Below are 17,832 nucleotides of genomic sequence, written 5' to 3'. Positions count from 1 at the left end.
GCGGAGGAGGGTAGATCCGGGTCTGGCCCTCCTCCGGATCCGATCCCGGGCCCCATCTTCCCCAGCCGCCCCTTGCATAAAGCGGGGGAAGCGGAGCTCCAGAGCAGCAATAGCTGCAAAAGAAGAACCGGGGATCCCAGAAAGACAGCTAGGATCTGGGAGTTTCTTCCCGCCCCGTGTCCGGGGAAGAAGAACCCAAGTGAGAGGAGGGGAGAGTCCGCCTTGGGCAGGCCCAGCAGGAGAGGAGAAAGGCCGGGCGAGGAGGAGGCAACATTGTGTGAATCTGCCTGCCTCTCAGAAGGAGACTCGGATCTCCAAAGGCCACTCTGAAAAAGGGAAAGGGGGCAACTTCAGTCATTTCCTCAGTTTGTTCACCTGTTTAGTGTTCGGCAGGTTGTATGAATACTCTTCGGAAGTAAATGTAGATACACAAATACACACGTACATGCCCAAAAAAGGATCTATTTGCTCAACGCCATTGCAATCCTATTCCAGTTTAGAAAAATACTTCCTTCCGCAGAGATGACTTGTTCAATGGTTAAAGTCTCGGCTTTCTTATTCTTGGAGTTTATTTGCTTATTTTCTTTTCCATCTCATATAGAAACTGAAAGCCATTTGAACTTCTTGGCATGTAAAATTATCCCTTGAGAAAAGATAGCTGAATTTCCTTCTGTGGTTATTTCAGTGGCTATAGAAATGGTCCTATGAATGAAAAGGCATTTGCAGATCTACAAGATTCCTTGGGCACATTTGTTGTTGTGTTACAGGACAGAGAAAGAATGGAGACACAACCTTTAGGAAGTGAGAGAACTGGAAAAGGTCTTTCAGCTGCTCAGCCTAGGTGCTGTGAGAAGATCTGGGCAAGAACTGGGCAGAAGATCTTGGAGAAGGAAGCCATAATCTGTTCAGAATTTCAGCCCTGGAACTTCAGGAGCCTCCAATACCAGGAGGCTGAGGGTCCCCGAGGACTTTGCAGCCGACTCTACAAGTTTTGTAGACAATGGCTGAGACCAGAAAGACACACGAAAGCGCAGATGCTGGACTTGCTAGTTTTGGAGCAGATGCTGGTCCTTCTTTCCCCAGAGATGGAGAACTGGGTGCGAGAGTGTGGAGCAGAGACCAGCTCCCAGGCAGTGGCCCTGGCTGAAGGCTTCCTCTTGAGCCAGGTGGAAGAGCAGAAGGAGCAGGATGAGTTGCAGGTGAGAGAACTTCATCTTGGGAATGAATAAAGAATTGTTTGATTTCTCTTTCCATTCCAGACATCTCTTGCACTCATAAAATGTGGATATATCACACTAATTCATGAAGGACATAGTTCCATTATCTGTTGTACTAGATAAATTACCAATAAAGAAGAATATTTGTAGCTCAGGGTTGAAATGAGTCATTTGTGCTTCCTGAGCTTGCTTGTTTTCTTGCTGTTGTTTCATTACACAAACTAGATATCAATTGGGATAGCAGTTCCTTTCTTTACTGCCTCCTTGTTGATGTTGGGGACTTGTTGTGTTCAGAGAACAATAATCCACTTCATGGTGTGGCATGTCCATTAATTCTGCTTCTTTTCTCTTACCTCCTATTTCAAGTCCTTTGCGGTGGAGATCAGAGATCGTGAGAGAAGGAATCCATCAACTCCTTCTCAGGAGGTGCTTTTCAGCCGGATCCCTAAGGAAAATCCAAGTCAGGACATCTCAGGAGGTAATCCAAGGTCTTCCCGTTACCCAGAGACATTCCAGCTGTCTCATCTTCTTTATGTCTTCTATCATATAGAAGATCTCATCCTATTCCTTTAGTTAAATATTTTAAAATTCTGTATCTCTTACAGGGAAGAGTCAGATGAAGTTGTCTGCTTTTTATCATGGAGATGAAACAGTGGTTGAACCTCCAAATCAAGTAAGAGGGGAAAATTAATTTTTTAGATTTGTTTATTTATTTATTTTTGGGACTTATATGCCACCGTATCTCCCGAAGGACTCAGGGCGGCTAACAACAATAAAAACAAGAATACAAAAGTTAAAAGAAATTAAATAAACAGCCCCAAAATAAATTAACTAAACAATTAAAAATTAAAACATTTTAAAAACCTGTTGTCAATCCAGGTCAGCCTGATGAAAAAGGAAAGTTTTGAGGTCGTGGCGAAAGGACCGGAGATCCGGGGCCATCTGGAGCTCAAGGGGGAGTTGGTTCCACAGGGCTGGCGCTCCCACAGAGAAGGCTCTCCCCTGGGGGTTGCCAGCCGACATTGTCTAGCCGACGGCACCCTGAGGAGGCCCTCTCTGTGTGAGTGCACTAGGCGATGGGAAGTCGTCCCCGGCAGCAGACGGTCCTGCAAATATCCCGGGCCTAAGCCATGTAGGGCTTTAAAGGTAAGTACCAGCACCTTAAATCTCACCCGGAAGACAACCGGTAACCAATGCAGCTCACGCAGGAGGGGTGTAATATGGGAGTATCGGGATGCTCCCATCACTAGCTGTGCGGCCGCATTCTGCACCAGCTGGAGCCTCCGGGTGGTCTTCAAGGGCAGCCCCATGTAGAGAGCATTGCAGTAATCTATCCGAGAGGTAACAAGTGCATGAGTGACCGTACGTAGGGCATCTCGGTCCAGATAGGGGCGCAACTGGCACACCAGGCGAACCTGGGCAAATGCCCCCCTGGCCACGACTCCAATATGATCTTCAAAACAGTTGTGAGTCCAGGAGGACGCCTAAATTGCGTGCCCTATCTACGGGAGGTAACACCTCTCCTCCCATAACCAAAGATGGAACCTCTTGGACAAGTCGAGATGCCGGTACGTAAAGCCACTCAGTCTTGGCCGGGTTGAGCTAGAGCCTGTTCTTCCCCATCCAAATCTGTACTGCTTCCAGGCAACGGGACATCACATTGAGGGCATCACTGGGTTGGTTGGGGTGGAGATGAAAAGCTGGGTATCATCAGTATATTGATGATACCTCACCCCGAAACCATGGATGATCTCACCCAGCGGCTTCATATAGATGTTGAACAGGAGGGGAGAGAGTACCGACCCCTGAGGCACCCCACGACTAAGGGGCCTGCCCTCCTGCCAACACCGTCTGCGAACGGCCCGAGAGGTAGGAGGAGAACCAACATAAAACGGTGCCTCCCACTCCCAGCCCCTCAAGACGTCGCAGCAAGATACCATGGTCGATGGTATCAAAAGCCACTGAGAGGTCTAAAAGGACCAGGACAGAGGAATAACCCCTGTCTCGGGCCCGCCAGAGATCATCCACCAGTGCGACCAATGCCGTCTCCGTGCTGTACCCGGGCCTGAAACCCGATTGGTATGGATCCAGATACTCAGTTTCCTCCAGGACCAAAGGGAGCTGCCGTGCCACCATGCTCTCAACAACCTTCGCAAGGAAGCGAAGGTTGGAGACAGGACGAAAGTTATTTAAAATAGCTGGATCCAAGGCAGGTTTCTTGAGGAGGGGCCTTACCACCGCCTCTTTCAAGGCGGCAGGGAAGCACCCCTCACTCAAGGAAGCATTGATAACTGCCAGGAGCCAGCCTCGTGTAACCTCCCGAGCCGCATAAACCAGCCAGGAGGGACACGGGTCCAACAAACACGTGGCGGCACTTAATTTCCCCATGATCCTGTCCACTTCATCCGGAGTCACAGGATCAAACTCTTCCCAAATATTATCGGCCAAACCCATCGTTTCCCCTTCTTCAGATACTGCCCAGTCGGAGTCCAAGCCAGCCTCAATCTGAGCGATTTTATCCACCAGATACTCACTAAACTCCTCGGTCCGTCCCTGCAAGGGGTCCTCTCCCGTCCCCTGATTTAAAAGGGAACGGGTCACCCTAAACAGGGCGGCTGGGCGGTTATCTGCAGATGCAATGAGGGTGGCGAAGTGAGCACGCTTCGCCACCTCCATTGCCACAAGATAAGATCTAGAAAAGGATCTTAACTGTGTTCGGTCAGACTCGGACCGACTGGACCTCCAAATACTCTCTAGGCCCCTTATCCAGCGCTTCATCTCCCGCAGGTCCGCAGAGAACCAAGGAGCGAGCCGGGATCTGCGTCGGGTCAGAGGCCGCAAAGGCACAACACGGTCGAGAGCCTTCCCTTTTTTTCAGGAAGTGAAAGTGATGTACAAAGCATTTTCTCCTTACAGTTGTCCCTCTTGTTCGGTCTGGATTATTTTTGTTTTCCTGAGCAAATGGAAAGGGGAATAGAAGATTTAAGTTGCTATCAGTCAGCTTAGTTTTCTTTGAAGTTGTTTGTTTGGATCTGGTGGTTTGAAATTTCTATTCTTAGATTATTACTAGGAAATATTTTTAAAGGCTAGCTCTTAAATATCATTTTTCTAGTTACTCTTTCTACTATTAAAATTTATAATAATTTAATATATAATTTTATTATAGCCGTACATCTACTGAATAGAGTCCTTTTTGTTCTTTAGTTTGATATTGGTCAAGATTTCTGAGAAATAACTACAATTTTTAAAAAGCCTTTTTTATCACCAGTGAGACCAAAAATAAGTGCATCAAACTGAAAAATAAAGCAGACTATTAAAAATCTATAAAGGTGGCCAGGTGGAATTGAAGTAGAAAAATTAACAGAGACCAGGCCAAGCTCTTCAGTGTAGGAAGTTTATTTGTGCAGGTTCAAAGTGCACTTAGCATGAAAGAGTCTGAACCCCGAAAGGTCCAAATCAACATACATTTATACAGTTACGTTCATCTGGTATTCATTCGTCATATTATAGGTGTCACAAAGGGAGGAATAATATATGGTAATGTAAGTAACATCATATAGAGAAGTGAAATATGCCTAGTACAGATTAGCAACAGAAGAAAAGGAGTTGTCAGCAAAAGGGAGTATACATATGATAAATGTCAGCCTTGGAAGAACACAACAGGATGCATATGTCTGGGTCAAGATAAAAATACTAACGGCTTAGCACAGCTGTTTAATTGCTTGCTTGTGAGCTAAGGGGAAGTAGGACATAGGTCAGAGGCCTTAGCTTTGAGAGCTCTGCCTCAGCCTGAACCAAAGTTACAATCCTTCAGGCCATCAGACCTTCGGTCCCACCCTTGGGTTGCCTGGATTTGAAGGCCAAACAATCCAGCTTTGCAAAGCCTGAAAATTATCCTTTCCACAAAATTTTCCCCACTATCTTATCTCCCATTCAGCTGTGATGGCTTAGACTAGTAGTAATGGCTTCCTTATAATAAACGAGGAGAAGAATATAGAATTGTGTGGCTCTAAATATTGAAGAAACCCTACTTAAAAAACTGGCTAAGTTTTCCCAGCACTTTCATGAAGGTGTTGAGCATGGACAAGATTGTTCCTTCTGGAGACACCATAAGCCTTTTTCTGAAATTCTAGAAAGTATCTTGCTAATATATCAGTTTGAAAGCATGCAAATGCAAGTAGATAAATAGTGGGAAGGTAACAGTGTTCTATGTGCTTTGGCATATAGTCACACTGCCCACTTGACTATCTCTTTATGAATTTGCTGGTCTCCAGTGTTGTGGTATGTGTTAACGAAATGCCAAAGAGCAAAAACAGCAGTTATCTTAGAAGAGAAATTGTTGCTGCCCATCAATCTGGGAAGGGTTGTAAGGCTATTTCCAAACAATTTAAAGTCCATCATACTACAGTGAGGGAGGTTATTCATCAATATAAAACTTTCAAGACATTTGCCAATCTTCCCAGGAGTGGACATCTCAGCAAATTCACCCCAAGGTCAGACCGTGCAATGCTCAGAGAAATTTGGGCTTGTTTTGCAGCCTTGCAGTCATTGAGTTGCCTATGAACTCCTCTGTATGCCAAAGTATTCTAGAGTCAAATGGGAGGCCATCTATTTGACAGCTAAAGCTTGGTTGACATTGGGTCATGCAACAGGACAACGATCGCAAGTCCACCAGCAAATCTAAAGCAGAATGGCTGAAAAAGAATCAAGGTGTTGCAATGGCCCAGTTAAAGTCCAGACCACAACTAAATTGAAATGCTGTGGCAGAACCTCAAGAGAGCTGTGCAGAAACAGATGCCCATAAACCTCAATGAACTGTAACAGTATTGTAAAGAAGAGTGGGCCAAAATTCCTCCACTATGGTGTGAGAGACTGATAAAGTCATACAGAAAATGATTACTTGGGGCAAGAACTCAGCAGAATAGGCTGTAGGCTCACTTTTTCAGAGGTCTTACCAGTGTATAAGGAGCAAAATGGAAAAGGCCAGCGTATAGCTCAGGGGTGTCAAACTCAATTTCATTGAGGGCCGCATCAGCATTGCGGTTGCCCTCAGGGGGCCGGGTGGGTATGGCCTGGGTGGGCGTGGCCTACTGGGTGGGTGTGGCTAGAGTGTGTATGGCCTGCTGGGTGGGCGTGGCCAGCTCTACATCGTTCGCATCAAAGGTGCCTATGGGGGCCTGGGCAGGAGTGGGACAGATCTGAGGGTCTCTGGCAGGAGGAGGGTCTCTGGGCCAGGGCCAAGGCAGTGGGGGCCGTTCCCTCACTGTTTCCAGGATGGCTTCATGGGCCGCATGAAACCACTTCACGGGCCGGATCCGGCCCCCGGGCCTTGTGTTTGACATGTCTGGTATAGCTGAATTTAATATGTGGCTAAAGGAGTGGTGTAAAGGAGAAGGCTTTGGTTATATTAGTCACGATGTCTGTAGCTGGTGCAATGAAAAAATGTACAAAAGAGATGGTCTGCATCCATCCAAGAAAGGGACTGAGTTACTTAGCAATAAATTCACAGCTTTTCTGAAGGAATATTTAAACTAAACAACGGGGAAAATGAGTTAATTGATACAGAACATCACTGTATCCGGCAATCTAAGAAGATAGGGGAACTTAGGCACCACACAAGTTATGTACCAAGTAAACACAGGGTCAGTCATAAAGGACTCAAATGTCTGTACACCAATGCGCAGAGTATGAACAGTAAGCAGGGTGAACTAGAAATTCAGGTAAATGAGGGCGGATATGATATTGTTGCCATTACAGAAACATGGTGGGACGAAACCCACAAATGGAACACACAGCTAGAGGGATTTAAATTATTTAAAAGAAATAGACTAAACAAAAGAGGAGGTGGAGTTGCTCTATATATAAGAAATAACTTTATCTCTACAGAAATAGAGCACAACAATGATGAAAACTATAAACTTGAATGTATTTGGGTCAATATAAAAGGGGAAAAATGACATTGCCATAGGTGTATACTATAGGCCGCCCAACCAAACAGAGGAAATAGATGAACTTTTTGCTAGTCAGTTAACTAAGGTATGTAGGAAGCGCATCACAATAGTAATGGGGGACTTTAATTACCCTGATATCAACTGGGAGACAAATTCTGCACCAAGTGGAAGATCTAACAGATTCCTGACAAACCTAGCAGACAACTTTCTCTCCCAAAAAGTAGAGAAGGGAACTAGGGGATTAGCCATATTGGATTTAATTCTCACTAACAGAGATGAAATGATAGAAAGTGTCAAAGCCACAGGAACCTTGGGGGGAAGTGATCATGCAATATTGAAGGGAGGAATAATATATGGTAATGTAAGTAACATCATATAGAGAAGTGAAATATGCCTAGTACAGATTAGCAACAGAAGAAAAGGAGTTGTCAGCAAAAGGGAGTATACATGTGATAAATGTCAGCCTTGGAAGAACACAACAGGATGCATATGTCTGGGTCAAGATAAAAATACTAACGGCTTACCACAGCTGTTGCTTGCTTGCTTGTGAGCTAAGGGGAAGTAGGACATAGGTCAGAGGCCTTAGCTTTGAGAGCTCTGCCTCAGCCTGAACCAAAGTTACAATCCTTCAGGCCATCAGACCTTCGGTCCCACCCTTGGGTTGACAGGTCACACCTGAGTTAGTCCCTGATTCTGCATTGTCTCATAATTGGAATTCAACATTATGGAAGCACAAGCAATAGAATACAGCCAAACTAGAGTCTTGGACTTTAAAAGAGCTAATTTCAATAAACTTAGAGAGACCTTGGGAAGAATTCCATGGATAAGAATCCTAAAGGGGAAAACAACTCAAGAAGCTTGGGAAATTCTGAAAAGTGAGATAATAAAGGCCCAGTCTACCAACAAAGAAGAAAAATAACAGCTTTCAAAGGAAACCAGCATGGCTGCATAAAGAACTCTGATAAACTGAAAGATAAAAAGGACAAGTATAGGAAGTGGAAAGAGGGGCACATAACTAAGGCAGAATATCACCAAACAGCCCATGCCTGCAAAGATGAAGTGAGGGAAGCTAAGGCTCAAAATGAACTAAGGCTTGCGACCAAAATGAAAAATAACCAAAAAAGTTTCTTTCAACATATAAGAAACAAGAAAAAAGTTAAGGAAATGATTGGTCCATTAGTGGGGGAAAGTGGCAAGAAGGTGACAAGCAACAGGGAGAAAGCAGAACTATTTAACTCATTTTTTGCATCTGTCTTTACACAAAGGGAAAAAACAGTTCAACCTACCAAAACCAGTGCCATAAAAAACAGAATAGAAACACAAGTTAAGATAGGCAAGAAAATGGTAAGTGAGCACCTGTCCAGCCTAGACGAGTTCAAATCACCAGGACCAGATGGATTACACCCCAAGGTTCTCAAGGAACTGGCAGACGTGATCTCAGAACCACTGAACTATATTTTTCAAAGATCCTGGAGCACTGGGGAACTACCAGAGGACTGGAAGAGAGCTGATGTAGTTCCCATCTTCAAAAAAGGGAAAAAAACATCCAGGAAACTACAGACCTATCAGCCTGACCTCAATACCTGGGAAGATTCTGGAAAAGATAATCAAACAGCGAACACCTTGATGAGAACAAAGTTATCGCTAAAAGCCAACATGGGTTTGTCAAAAACAGATCATGCCAGACAAGCCTTATTGCATTCTTTGACCAAGTGACAAAACTACTGGACCAGAGGAATGCTGTAGATTTAATTTACTTGGATTTCAGTAAGGCATTTGATAAAGTAGATCACAACCTACTACTTGATAAGATAGAAAAATGTGGGTTAGATAGCATCACCACCAGATGGATTCGTAGCTGGCTGACAGGCCATACTCAGCGTGTGGTCCTCAATGGAACTGCATCTACATGGAAGGAAGTGTGTAGTGGGGTGCCCCAGGGCTCTGTCCTGGGCCCAGTGCTCTTCAACATCTTCATCAACGATTTGGATGAGGGGATAGATGGGGAACTCATCAAATTTGCAGATGACACCAAGCTGGCAGGAATAGCCAATACTCCAGAAGATAGGCTTAAGATACAGGAGGATCTGGACAGACTCGAACACTGGGCACTATCTAACAAAATGAAATTCGATTGTGAAAAAAGTAAGGTTCTGCATTTAGGCAGGAAAAATCAAATGCACAGGTATAGCATAGGTAGTACCTTGCTCGGTAGTAGTAACTGAGAGGGATCTCGGAGTCCTAGTGGACAATCACTTAAATATGAGCCAGCAGTGTGCTGCAGCTGCCAAAAAAGCCAACACAGTGCTAGGCTGCATTAACAGAGGAATAGAATCAAGATCACGTGAAGTACTAATACCACTTTACAATGCCTTGGTAAGGCCACACCTGGAATACTGCATCCAGTTTTGGTCACCACGATGTAAAAAAGATGTCGAGATTCTAGAAAGAGTACAGAGAAGAGCAACAAAGATGATTGGGGGACTGGAGGCTAAAACATATAGGGAACGGTTGCTGGAATTGGGTATGTGTAGTTTAATGAAGAGAAGGTTGAGGGGTGACATGATAGTAGTGTTCCAATATCTCAGGGGCCGCCACAAAGAAGAGGGAGCCAAGCTATTCTCCAAAGCACCTGAAAGCAGGACAAGAAGCAATGGATGGAAACTAGTCAAGGAGAGAAGCAACCTAGAACTAAGGAGAAACTTCCTGACAGTTAGAACAATTAACCAGTGGAACAACCTGCCTCCAGAAGTGGTGAATGCTCCAACGCTGGAGGTTTTTAAGAAGAGACTGGACAGCCATTTGTCTGAAATGGTATAGGGTTTCCTGCCTTAGCAGGGGTTGGACTACATGACCTCCAAGGTCCCTTCCAACTTTTATTATTATTATTATTATTATTATTATTATTATTATTATTATTATTATTATTTTTATTTTTATTTTTATTATTATTATTATTACTTCAGGTTATTGCTGCTAAAGGTGGTTCTACATTCTATTGAATCATAGAATGTACTTTTTTCACACATGATTTCTCCGTTTTGGCTTTTTTGTGTGTGTAAAATAAATGATGGCATGGTGTAATATGCCATGTGATATTCATCTGAGACTATTTAACTACTTTTAAGAACTGCTTAGGACCAGATGATTTTTATTATGTCCTGGTAGGTAAAAGCAGGATTCATACATAGAAATAATAATAATAATAATAATAATAATAATAATAATAATAATAATAATAATAATAATAATAATAATAAGTTGGAAGGGACCTTGGAGGTCATCTAGTCCAACCCCCTGCTCAGGCAGGAAACCCTATACCATTTCAGACAAGTGGCTGGCCAGTCTTCTTAAAAACTTCCAGTGTTGGAGCATTCACCACTTCTGGAGGCAGGTTGTTCCACTGGTTAATTGTTCTAACTGTCAGGAAGTTTCTCCTTAGTTCTAGGTTGCTTCTCTCCTTGGTTAGTTTCCATCCGTTGCTTCTTGTCCTGCTTTCAGGTGCTCTGGAGAATAGCTTGGCTCCCTCTTCTTTGTGGCAGCCCCTGAGATATTGAAACACTGCTATCACGTCACCCCTCACCCTTCTCTTCGTTAAACTACACATACCCAATTCCAGCAACCGTTCCCTATATATTTTAGCCTCCAGTCCCCCAATCATCTTTGTTGATAGATAGATGACAGACAGACAGATTGACAGATAGATACAGAAGGAAACTAGGCAATAGATTGGTATTAAAAATCCTGCAGAATCTATATTATGTTGATAAAATCTTTGTTACCTTTGCTTTAGGAATTTCTACAAAATAGGGCAGGTCTTGTAAATCTTCCTGGGTCTTTTTTGTTCTTTTTGTCTTTGTTCAGGAGGGTCTAGTGTCCTATGAAGAGGTGGCTGTGTATTTCTCCGAGGAGGAGTGGTCTCGGCTGGATGCTCACCAAAAAGTTCTGCATTGGGAAGTCATGCTGGAAAATCAAAGGAATGTGGCCTCTCTGTGTATGGGTTTGCTATTCTCCTATCATAGAGATTAAGAATACATTTTGAAGTCCCATCAGATATTGTTTATTAAAACTCTCCAACCATATATTATCTCTTGTGAGGGAGAAGTAAAAAGATCTGGTATAAGACTGCCGACGGATAACACCCAGGGGGAGGGCCTTCTCAGTGGGTGCACCTGCCTTTTGGAACCAACTGCCCGTGGACCTTAGGACTGCCCCCGACCTTCGGTCATTCCGCCGGGACCTGAAGACCTGGCTCTTTGAGCTTTCCGGCCCAGGCTGAGAGTTTTTAATTGGGGTTTTATATTTTTCAGGGATCAAATTTAATTATTTTTAATTGTTTTTAACTTTTGTATTGTATTGACGTTTTTAAATTCCTTGTAAACCGCCCTGAGTCCTACGGGAAAAGGGCGGTATATAAATTCAATAAACTTAAACTTAACTTAAACTTCTTCTCCGAGGAAGGGAAAAGGTCAGTGGCTTCTGGCTTAGCTGAATTCTGTACCATTTCTCATCTGGTGATTTGTTTTCACTTCTATTTCAGCATGTCAGTAAGAAACTAACCTTTGGGTTTAGATGATGTTCCACTCCATCACTTGACAAATGGGCAGCAAATGAATCTATAAATAAAAATCACACCTATATTATGAAGGATTATCATTTCTTTAGGCTCTTGGTATCTAGAGAGATTCTCAGTCATCCAGGTAATGGTTGTCCCAAAGGTTCTTTTTCAAGAGGCAACTGGACTTTCTTTGTTTTTCCTTGAAGACATTTCATTTCTCATCCAAGAAGCTTCTGACTGAATGGTGGGGAATAAAAAGATTTGTATTCCTTGCAGTCATCTGATCGTTAGCACTCTCTCTGAGAGTTGTTGAGCCTCTTGGAAGTTTATCTGGGCCCCCAGGGTCACCTGAATGGTGCAAATGGGTGTTCTTTTTGAACTGCTGAAAGGACTGTGTTGTAAACAGGAGATAGGTAATTATTATTATTATTATTATTATTATTAATTTGATTTCTATACCGCCCTTCTCCCGAAGGACTCAGGGCGGTGAACAGGGCAATACACAGTAAAAATCGAATACAAAAATTAAAAAGCCATTAAACATCATGCCCATAAAATCAATCCATATTAAAATTAAAACTAGTTTTAAAAACCCAACCCCATCCCGTCAGACCAGGCCAGCTTGTTCAAAAAAGAATGTTTTGAGATCGCGCCGGAAGGCGCGAAGGTCGGGGGCCATCCGGAGCTCAACCGGTAAGCGGTTCCAAAGGTCTGGCGCGCCCACAGAGAACGCTCTCCCCCTGGGGGTCACCAATCGGCATTCTTTGATCGGCGGCACCCTGAGGAGGCCCTCTCTGTGGGAGCGCACTGGACGGAGGGAAGTTGACGCCGGCCGCAGGTGTTGCCGTTTAGGCTCTTCCAATTTATCCTGAGCCTTGGGATTAAGGGCGAAATGGGCCAGTTTTCTATTGCAAATGTGCTTCTTAGGGTTAATTGAAGAACTTTTTTTTTCTGCAACCATATGATTTTGCTCAGAGAAAAATGAATAGTAAAGGCAAAGTAGTTTTTACAACTCCCTGCTGAAATTGGCTTCCCTCCAGTAAGTGTTACATTTTCTAATACTTGGTTGGATGTTTCCCCTGAGTCTTGCTTCATTCAAAGCTAACTCACTTTGATAATTACAGAGAGGTTTGACAATAAAAGATTGGATACCCGTTTATCCGGAATGGCTTAAGGTTCCTGCCACAGGATAAGAAGACTTCCAAGGTCCCTTCCAGCCCTATTCTATATTCTGTGTGACTTTTTATAATTCGATATTTTTCTCATCTTTCATTGCCATTTCTCTTTTCCTTTGAAGGTAATAATGGGGAGGAGAATAAAGATTTTGGGGAACCATTCCAAATGGTGAGCTCTGGAGACAGCACACAGAAGCCTGCGATACAAATGCAACTAGAAAGCCATGAGAAAAAACAACTAAAGAATTGGAAACATGAAAGCTTATCTTCGATTGAGACTCTGATGAGAGACTTTCTTGCCCAACAAGGGAAAATGAAGAAAAAATATTTTGAGAAACATATACAATTCAATAACGAGTTAGATGTAAATGAATACTATCCAATCCAAACCAAAGGAGAAGATCATATGTATAGGGACAATGGGGAAAAAATCACTTGGACTTGGAGTTTTTGTCATAAAAATAGATCTGGTACATCTCAAAAAAATATTTACCCAGGAGAGAAGCCATATAAATGCATGGACTGTGGGAAAAGCTTCTGTGAAAATGGGTCTCTTACTATCCATAAAAGGATCCACACAGGAGAGAAGCCATATAAATGTATGGAATGTGGGAAGAGTTTCAGAAGAAGCAGTCAATTTATTTCCCATAAGTGGATCCATACAGGGGAAAAGCCATATAAATGCAGTGGGTGTGGAAAGGGCTTCTGTGAAAATGCATCTCTTCTGAAACATGAAAGGATCCACACAGGGGAAAAGCCATATAAATGCAGAGAGTGTGGAAAGACGTTCATTCAGAGCAGTCATCTTACTTCCCATAAAAGGATCCACACAGGGGAGAAGCCATATAAATGTAGTGTGTGTGGAGTGAGTTTCAGTAGGTGTGGTTCCCTTACGTTCCATAAAAGGATCCACACAGGGGAGAAGCCATATAAATGCATGGAGTGTGGAAAGAACTTTACTAAAAAGAGTGTACTTATTTCCCATAAAAGGATTCATACAGGAGAGAAGCCATATCAATGTGTGGAGTGTGGAAAGGCCTTCAGCCAACAGGGTAATCTTACTTCTCATGAAAGGATGCACAGTGGGGAGAGGCCTTACAAATGTCGAGAGTGTGGAAAGAGCTTCTCTGAAAATGCATCGCTTACAAAGCACAAAAGGACCCACACAGGAGAAAAACCATATAATTGTTTTGAGTGTGGAAAAGGCTTTGGTACTAGTAGTAATCTTAATTCCCATAAAAGAATCCATGCGGGGGAAAAGCCATATAAATGCATGGAGTGTGGAAAGAGCTTCACTAATAGCAGCCAACTTACTTCCCATAACTGGATCCACACGGGAGAGAAGCCATATAAATGTGTGAAGTGTGGAAAGGCCTTCAGTCAACAGGGTAATCTTACCTCCCATGAAAGGATGCACAGTGGGGAGAGACCTTATAAATGCCCAGACTGTGGAAAGAGCTTTTCCGAAAATGCATCCCTTAGAAAACATATAAGGATCCACACTGGGGAAAAACCATATAACTGCCTGGAGTGCGGAAAGGGTTTTAGTACTAGTAGTAATCTTAATTCCCATAAAAGAATCCATGCAGGGGAGAAGCCATATAAATGCATGGAATGTGGAAAGACTTTTACTCAAAGCAGTAATCTTACTTCCCATAAAAGAATCCACACAGCCGATAAACCATATAAATGCATGGAGTGTGGAAAGGGCTTCTGTGAAAATGCACCTCTTATGAGACATAAAAGGATCCATACAGAAGAGAAGCCATATAAATGCATGGAGTGTGAAAAGGGTTTCTGTCAAAAGTCATCTCTTATGAGACATAAAAGGATTCACACGGAGGACAAGCAATATAAATGTGAAGCGTGTGGAAAGAGTTTCACGTCAAGAAATGACCTAATTTCCCATACACAGATCCATTTGGGTGAGAATCTATGCAAAGTTTTGATTTGATTAAATCTGCATTTCAAATTGGTGTATTCTGAACTAATGAAGCTATGGTTTTAAGTCTGACCTTCACAGCTGATGGTACCAGGGAGATGAATTAACAAATGGGAAAAAATGCAAGGGTGTGTCTGTTTTAATTATGTTAACTTTTAAATAATTATGCTTAGTTGAGTGTATCCAACCCTCTTTATGCTAGTCTTTGTAAGAAAGAGTTGATTTCCTAATTATGAACAGTGGATTTTTGAAAGTACTGCCATTGGAAAGTGGCTGTTGCTATTGAACATCAATTTTTTAAAAGTTTACATTTATCCTAGTTTCCGGTTGATCAAGGTTCTTGAGAGATAGATTTATAATAGGTGCTGCTTCCTCAGGCAGCAGAAGGAACTGCATTTCTTGGATGCATCTCTTGAAGACAAAGCTCAATTAGTCCTTCTGCCACTATAGCAGATACGCAGGTAGAAATTCAACTGATCCACAGACACTTCCCATGGTTTAAACTTTCCTTCTTTTTCATAATCTTACAATTCTTTCCTTTTTTTGTTTTTCTTTTGTTCCCAAGCTAGGGATACTCAAGAGGATGAGAATGAAAACAACTCCAGTGTGCTGACATTACAAGTGATCAAGGAAGAAGAAAGATCTTTGGAAATCTGTGGGGACCAAGATAAAACAGTATGAAAATAATAAAAATTACTTCAGTCCTTCCTGACCAAAGAATAATGGATGGAAATGGATCAAGAAGAGATTCAGCCTAGAAATAAGAAATGTTCTGACAGAACAATCAACCAGTGGAACAGATTGCCTACAGAAGTTGTGGGAGCTTCATCACTGGAAGCTTCCAAGAAGAGACTGGACAGCCATCTGTCAGAAATGGTGTAGAGTCTCCTGCTTGGGCGGGGGTTGAACTAGATCAGTGGCCCCCAACCTTTTGGGCACCAGGGATCGGTTCCATGGAGAGACTTTCTCCACGGACTGGAGGGGGCATGGTTTCATGTGCTGCTTGCATCCCACGGATGGGGCTTCACTTGTTTGCATACCCCAGTTGCTTACATGCAGCAGACCGGTGCCAGTCCACAGACCAGGGGTTGGGGACTCCTGGACTAGCTGACCTACAAAGTCCCAACTCTTGTTATTCTATTCTAAGATACAATAAACTAGTCCAACTTGCTTCTGTGAAGAACTGAGACCTGAGTCAACCAGTATGAATGCAGAATCAGGGAAACTTTCTTGGTCAAAGGACTCTCATGAAGTTAAGACAATAATCAAATGGAAGTCAATGTCGTATGTGAAAAGTTTCAGGATGAAAATTCCTCTCTCAAAAAAGGAGCCAGAATGATGAAAAGCCCCTGAAATAGATGTGCAAAAGAATTTTTTTTTCTCAAGCGTTGGGGCTCATTTTCCTTTCTGTGGTGTGACAAGGGCTAAGAAAAAGTCTACATTTGATGCTGTGGGTAAATAAACATAACCTTATCTTTCTCTTGGTTGTCTTAAAAATTGACACAATATGTTTGAAAGTTTTGATTGGGAGGCATACTTTAGACTTTCAGAGGCTCCTGCTGGGTTGAAAATGTCTATTCAAATATTGCTCATTAATGGTTCCACGTCAAACTGAAGAACAAAATAATAAAGATAATAAAATAATTTAACTAAAAAAAATTAACTCCATTCTTTCAAAACTGCTTTTTAAACACTTCCCCTCCATTTAGTTTTTCACTCATTATGATTAATCTCCCTCGCCACACGTTGTGAGCTCCAAATGCAAACAAATCTTTTCAACTAGTATCTTCAAGTCTTATACCTAAAATCAGTTTTTGTTTTTTAATTTTTTTCCTGCTTACTCATGATCTAAATATTTTCCCCTTGCTTTAAATTCTTACGCTTCTTTGTCACATTTCCTGAGGTGAATTCCCTACTCAGCCCATGAATAAAACAATTTCTTTTTTCCCCCTCAGTATTTGAGCTTTATGTTCCTTTTCATTTTTTTCCCTCCTTCATTTTGCGATTCCACTTTCTGCTGTCACAGATGAGGCACCATTCCCTACCCCTCTTCATTTGTCCTCCAAGGATCTTTGTTATAAGGTAAAATTTCTGCAACATCCACCAGTTTGAGCTTTTTCTCTTTTTGGAACTGGTTTTCTTTCTTTTTTTTTCAGGATTAATTTCTTGGTCACAACCTGCCACTCGGTCTTTCCAATTATTCTTAGGTCCCCAGAGCCAAGAATTTGAGAAAGGCAGCTGTATATATATTGAAAGAAAGAAAGAAAAATCACTAGAAATCTCCCATTTTCCTGGTTGTGGCTTCCCTGCCTCTGTCCCATCTTCCTCCACTTCAGGCCAGAGTTTGCAACAACTGTAAAGCACAAATTGTGTTTCCACAGAGAGGCTCCTGGTCCTCGTTTTCTGACCGCCTGGCCGTTTCTGACAGGATTTAGCCTCTTTTGAGGTTTCCTCCAATCTGTGGAGCTGTCAGGGCAGCTGTTCTTGACCGAAACAAGTTCAAATCCTCCAGAGAAATCTCTCCCATCTCCCTTCTTCCCCCGTTGTGGCACGCCAAAGCTTTTGCGAGAGGCGCAGGAAGCCTTGCGGCGATGCGGACGCTGATGAAACTCCCGAGTTCCGTGAGTGGCGGGTGGCGTGCAAAGAGGTCCCGCGCTGGAGCCGATCCTGGAGACGGGCCAAGTCTTCCCCCGGGGTGGGAGACCGGATCCCATGTTCCCTTGCCGCCCTTTTCCATGCAGGGGCCAGGCAAAGGGGTGGAATGGAGCCAAGGAGAGAAATGGGGGTCACCCGAAGGGTGGGTGCGTTTCTCCCATTTCCTGGGGGAGCCTCTGCGTATTGGGGGAGGGGAGGCTGGCCAGAAGTCCTCCTGCCGGCTCTGGGTGCAAGGTCGGGACCACGTATGCGAGGACCGGGACTGGGGTGCTGCTTCCCAACCTTTCCCCCCAACCGCAAAATGCCTCTGCCGGCAGACAAAAGAGGGAGAGGC

At 43.2% G+C, this 17,832-nt stretch overlaps 1 protein-coding gene across 3 annotated transcripts; it reads left to right on the top strand.

Moving 5' to 3' along the window:
* On the top strand, positions 1-16,321 carry LOC310636466 (uncharacterized protein). 3 transcript variants are annotated; one of them, XM_083356326.1, is made up of 8 exons: positions 768-1,199; positions 1,584-1,695; positions 1,823-1,890; positions 2,097-2,363; positions 4,005-4,109; positions 11,033-11,162; positions 13,024-14,826; positions 15,409-16,321. In XM_083356326.1, exons 1-8 carry the CDS (start codon positions 780-782, stop codon positions 15,522-15,524), a joined length of 3,021 nt encoding a protein of 1,006 aa, XP_083212452.1. In that variant the 5' UTR covers positions 768-779; the 3' UTR covers positions 15,525-16,321. The 3 variants fall into 3 exon arrangements, with proteins under 3 accessions (XP_083212453.1, XP_083212454.1, XP_083212452.1); XM_083356327.1 differs by lacking the exon at positions 4,005-4,109 and having other exon boundaries at positions 1-1,199; XM_083356328.1 differs by lacking the exons at positions 2,097-2,363; positions 4,005-4,109 and having other exon boundaries at positions 2-1,199.
* The last annotated feature ends 1,511 nt before the right edge of the window (positions 16,322-17,832 follow it).

Source organism: Vipera ursinii, assembly GCF_947247035.1.
Source record: "Vipera ursinii genome assembly, chromosome: 2".
Taxonomy (NCBI): Eukaryota; Metazoa; Chordata; class Lepidosauria; order Squamata; family Viperidae; genus Vipera; species Vipera ursinii.
This window is presented reverse-complemented; position numbering and strand designations above follow the sequence as displayed.

Bases quoted from the DNA above. Each gene is read 5' to 3' on its own strand.
- LOC310636466 (XM_083356326.1), top strand. From the start codon at position 780: ATGGAGACACAACCTTTAGGAAGTGAGAGAACTGGAAAAGGTCTTTCA. The intron at 1,696-1,822 runs GTAATCCAAGGT...TATCTCTTACAG, and splicing joins AAGTCAGGACATCTCAGGAG to GGAAGAGTCAGATGAAGTTG. The intron at 11,163-13,023 runs GTATGGGTTTGC...TTTCCTTTGAAG, and splicing joins AAGGAATGTGGCCTCTCTGT to GTAATAATGGGGAGGAGAAT.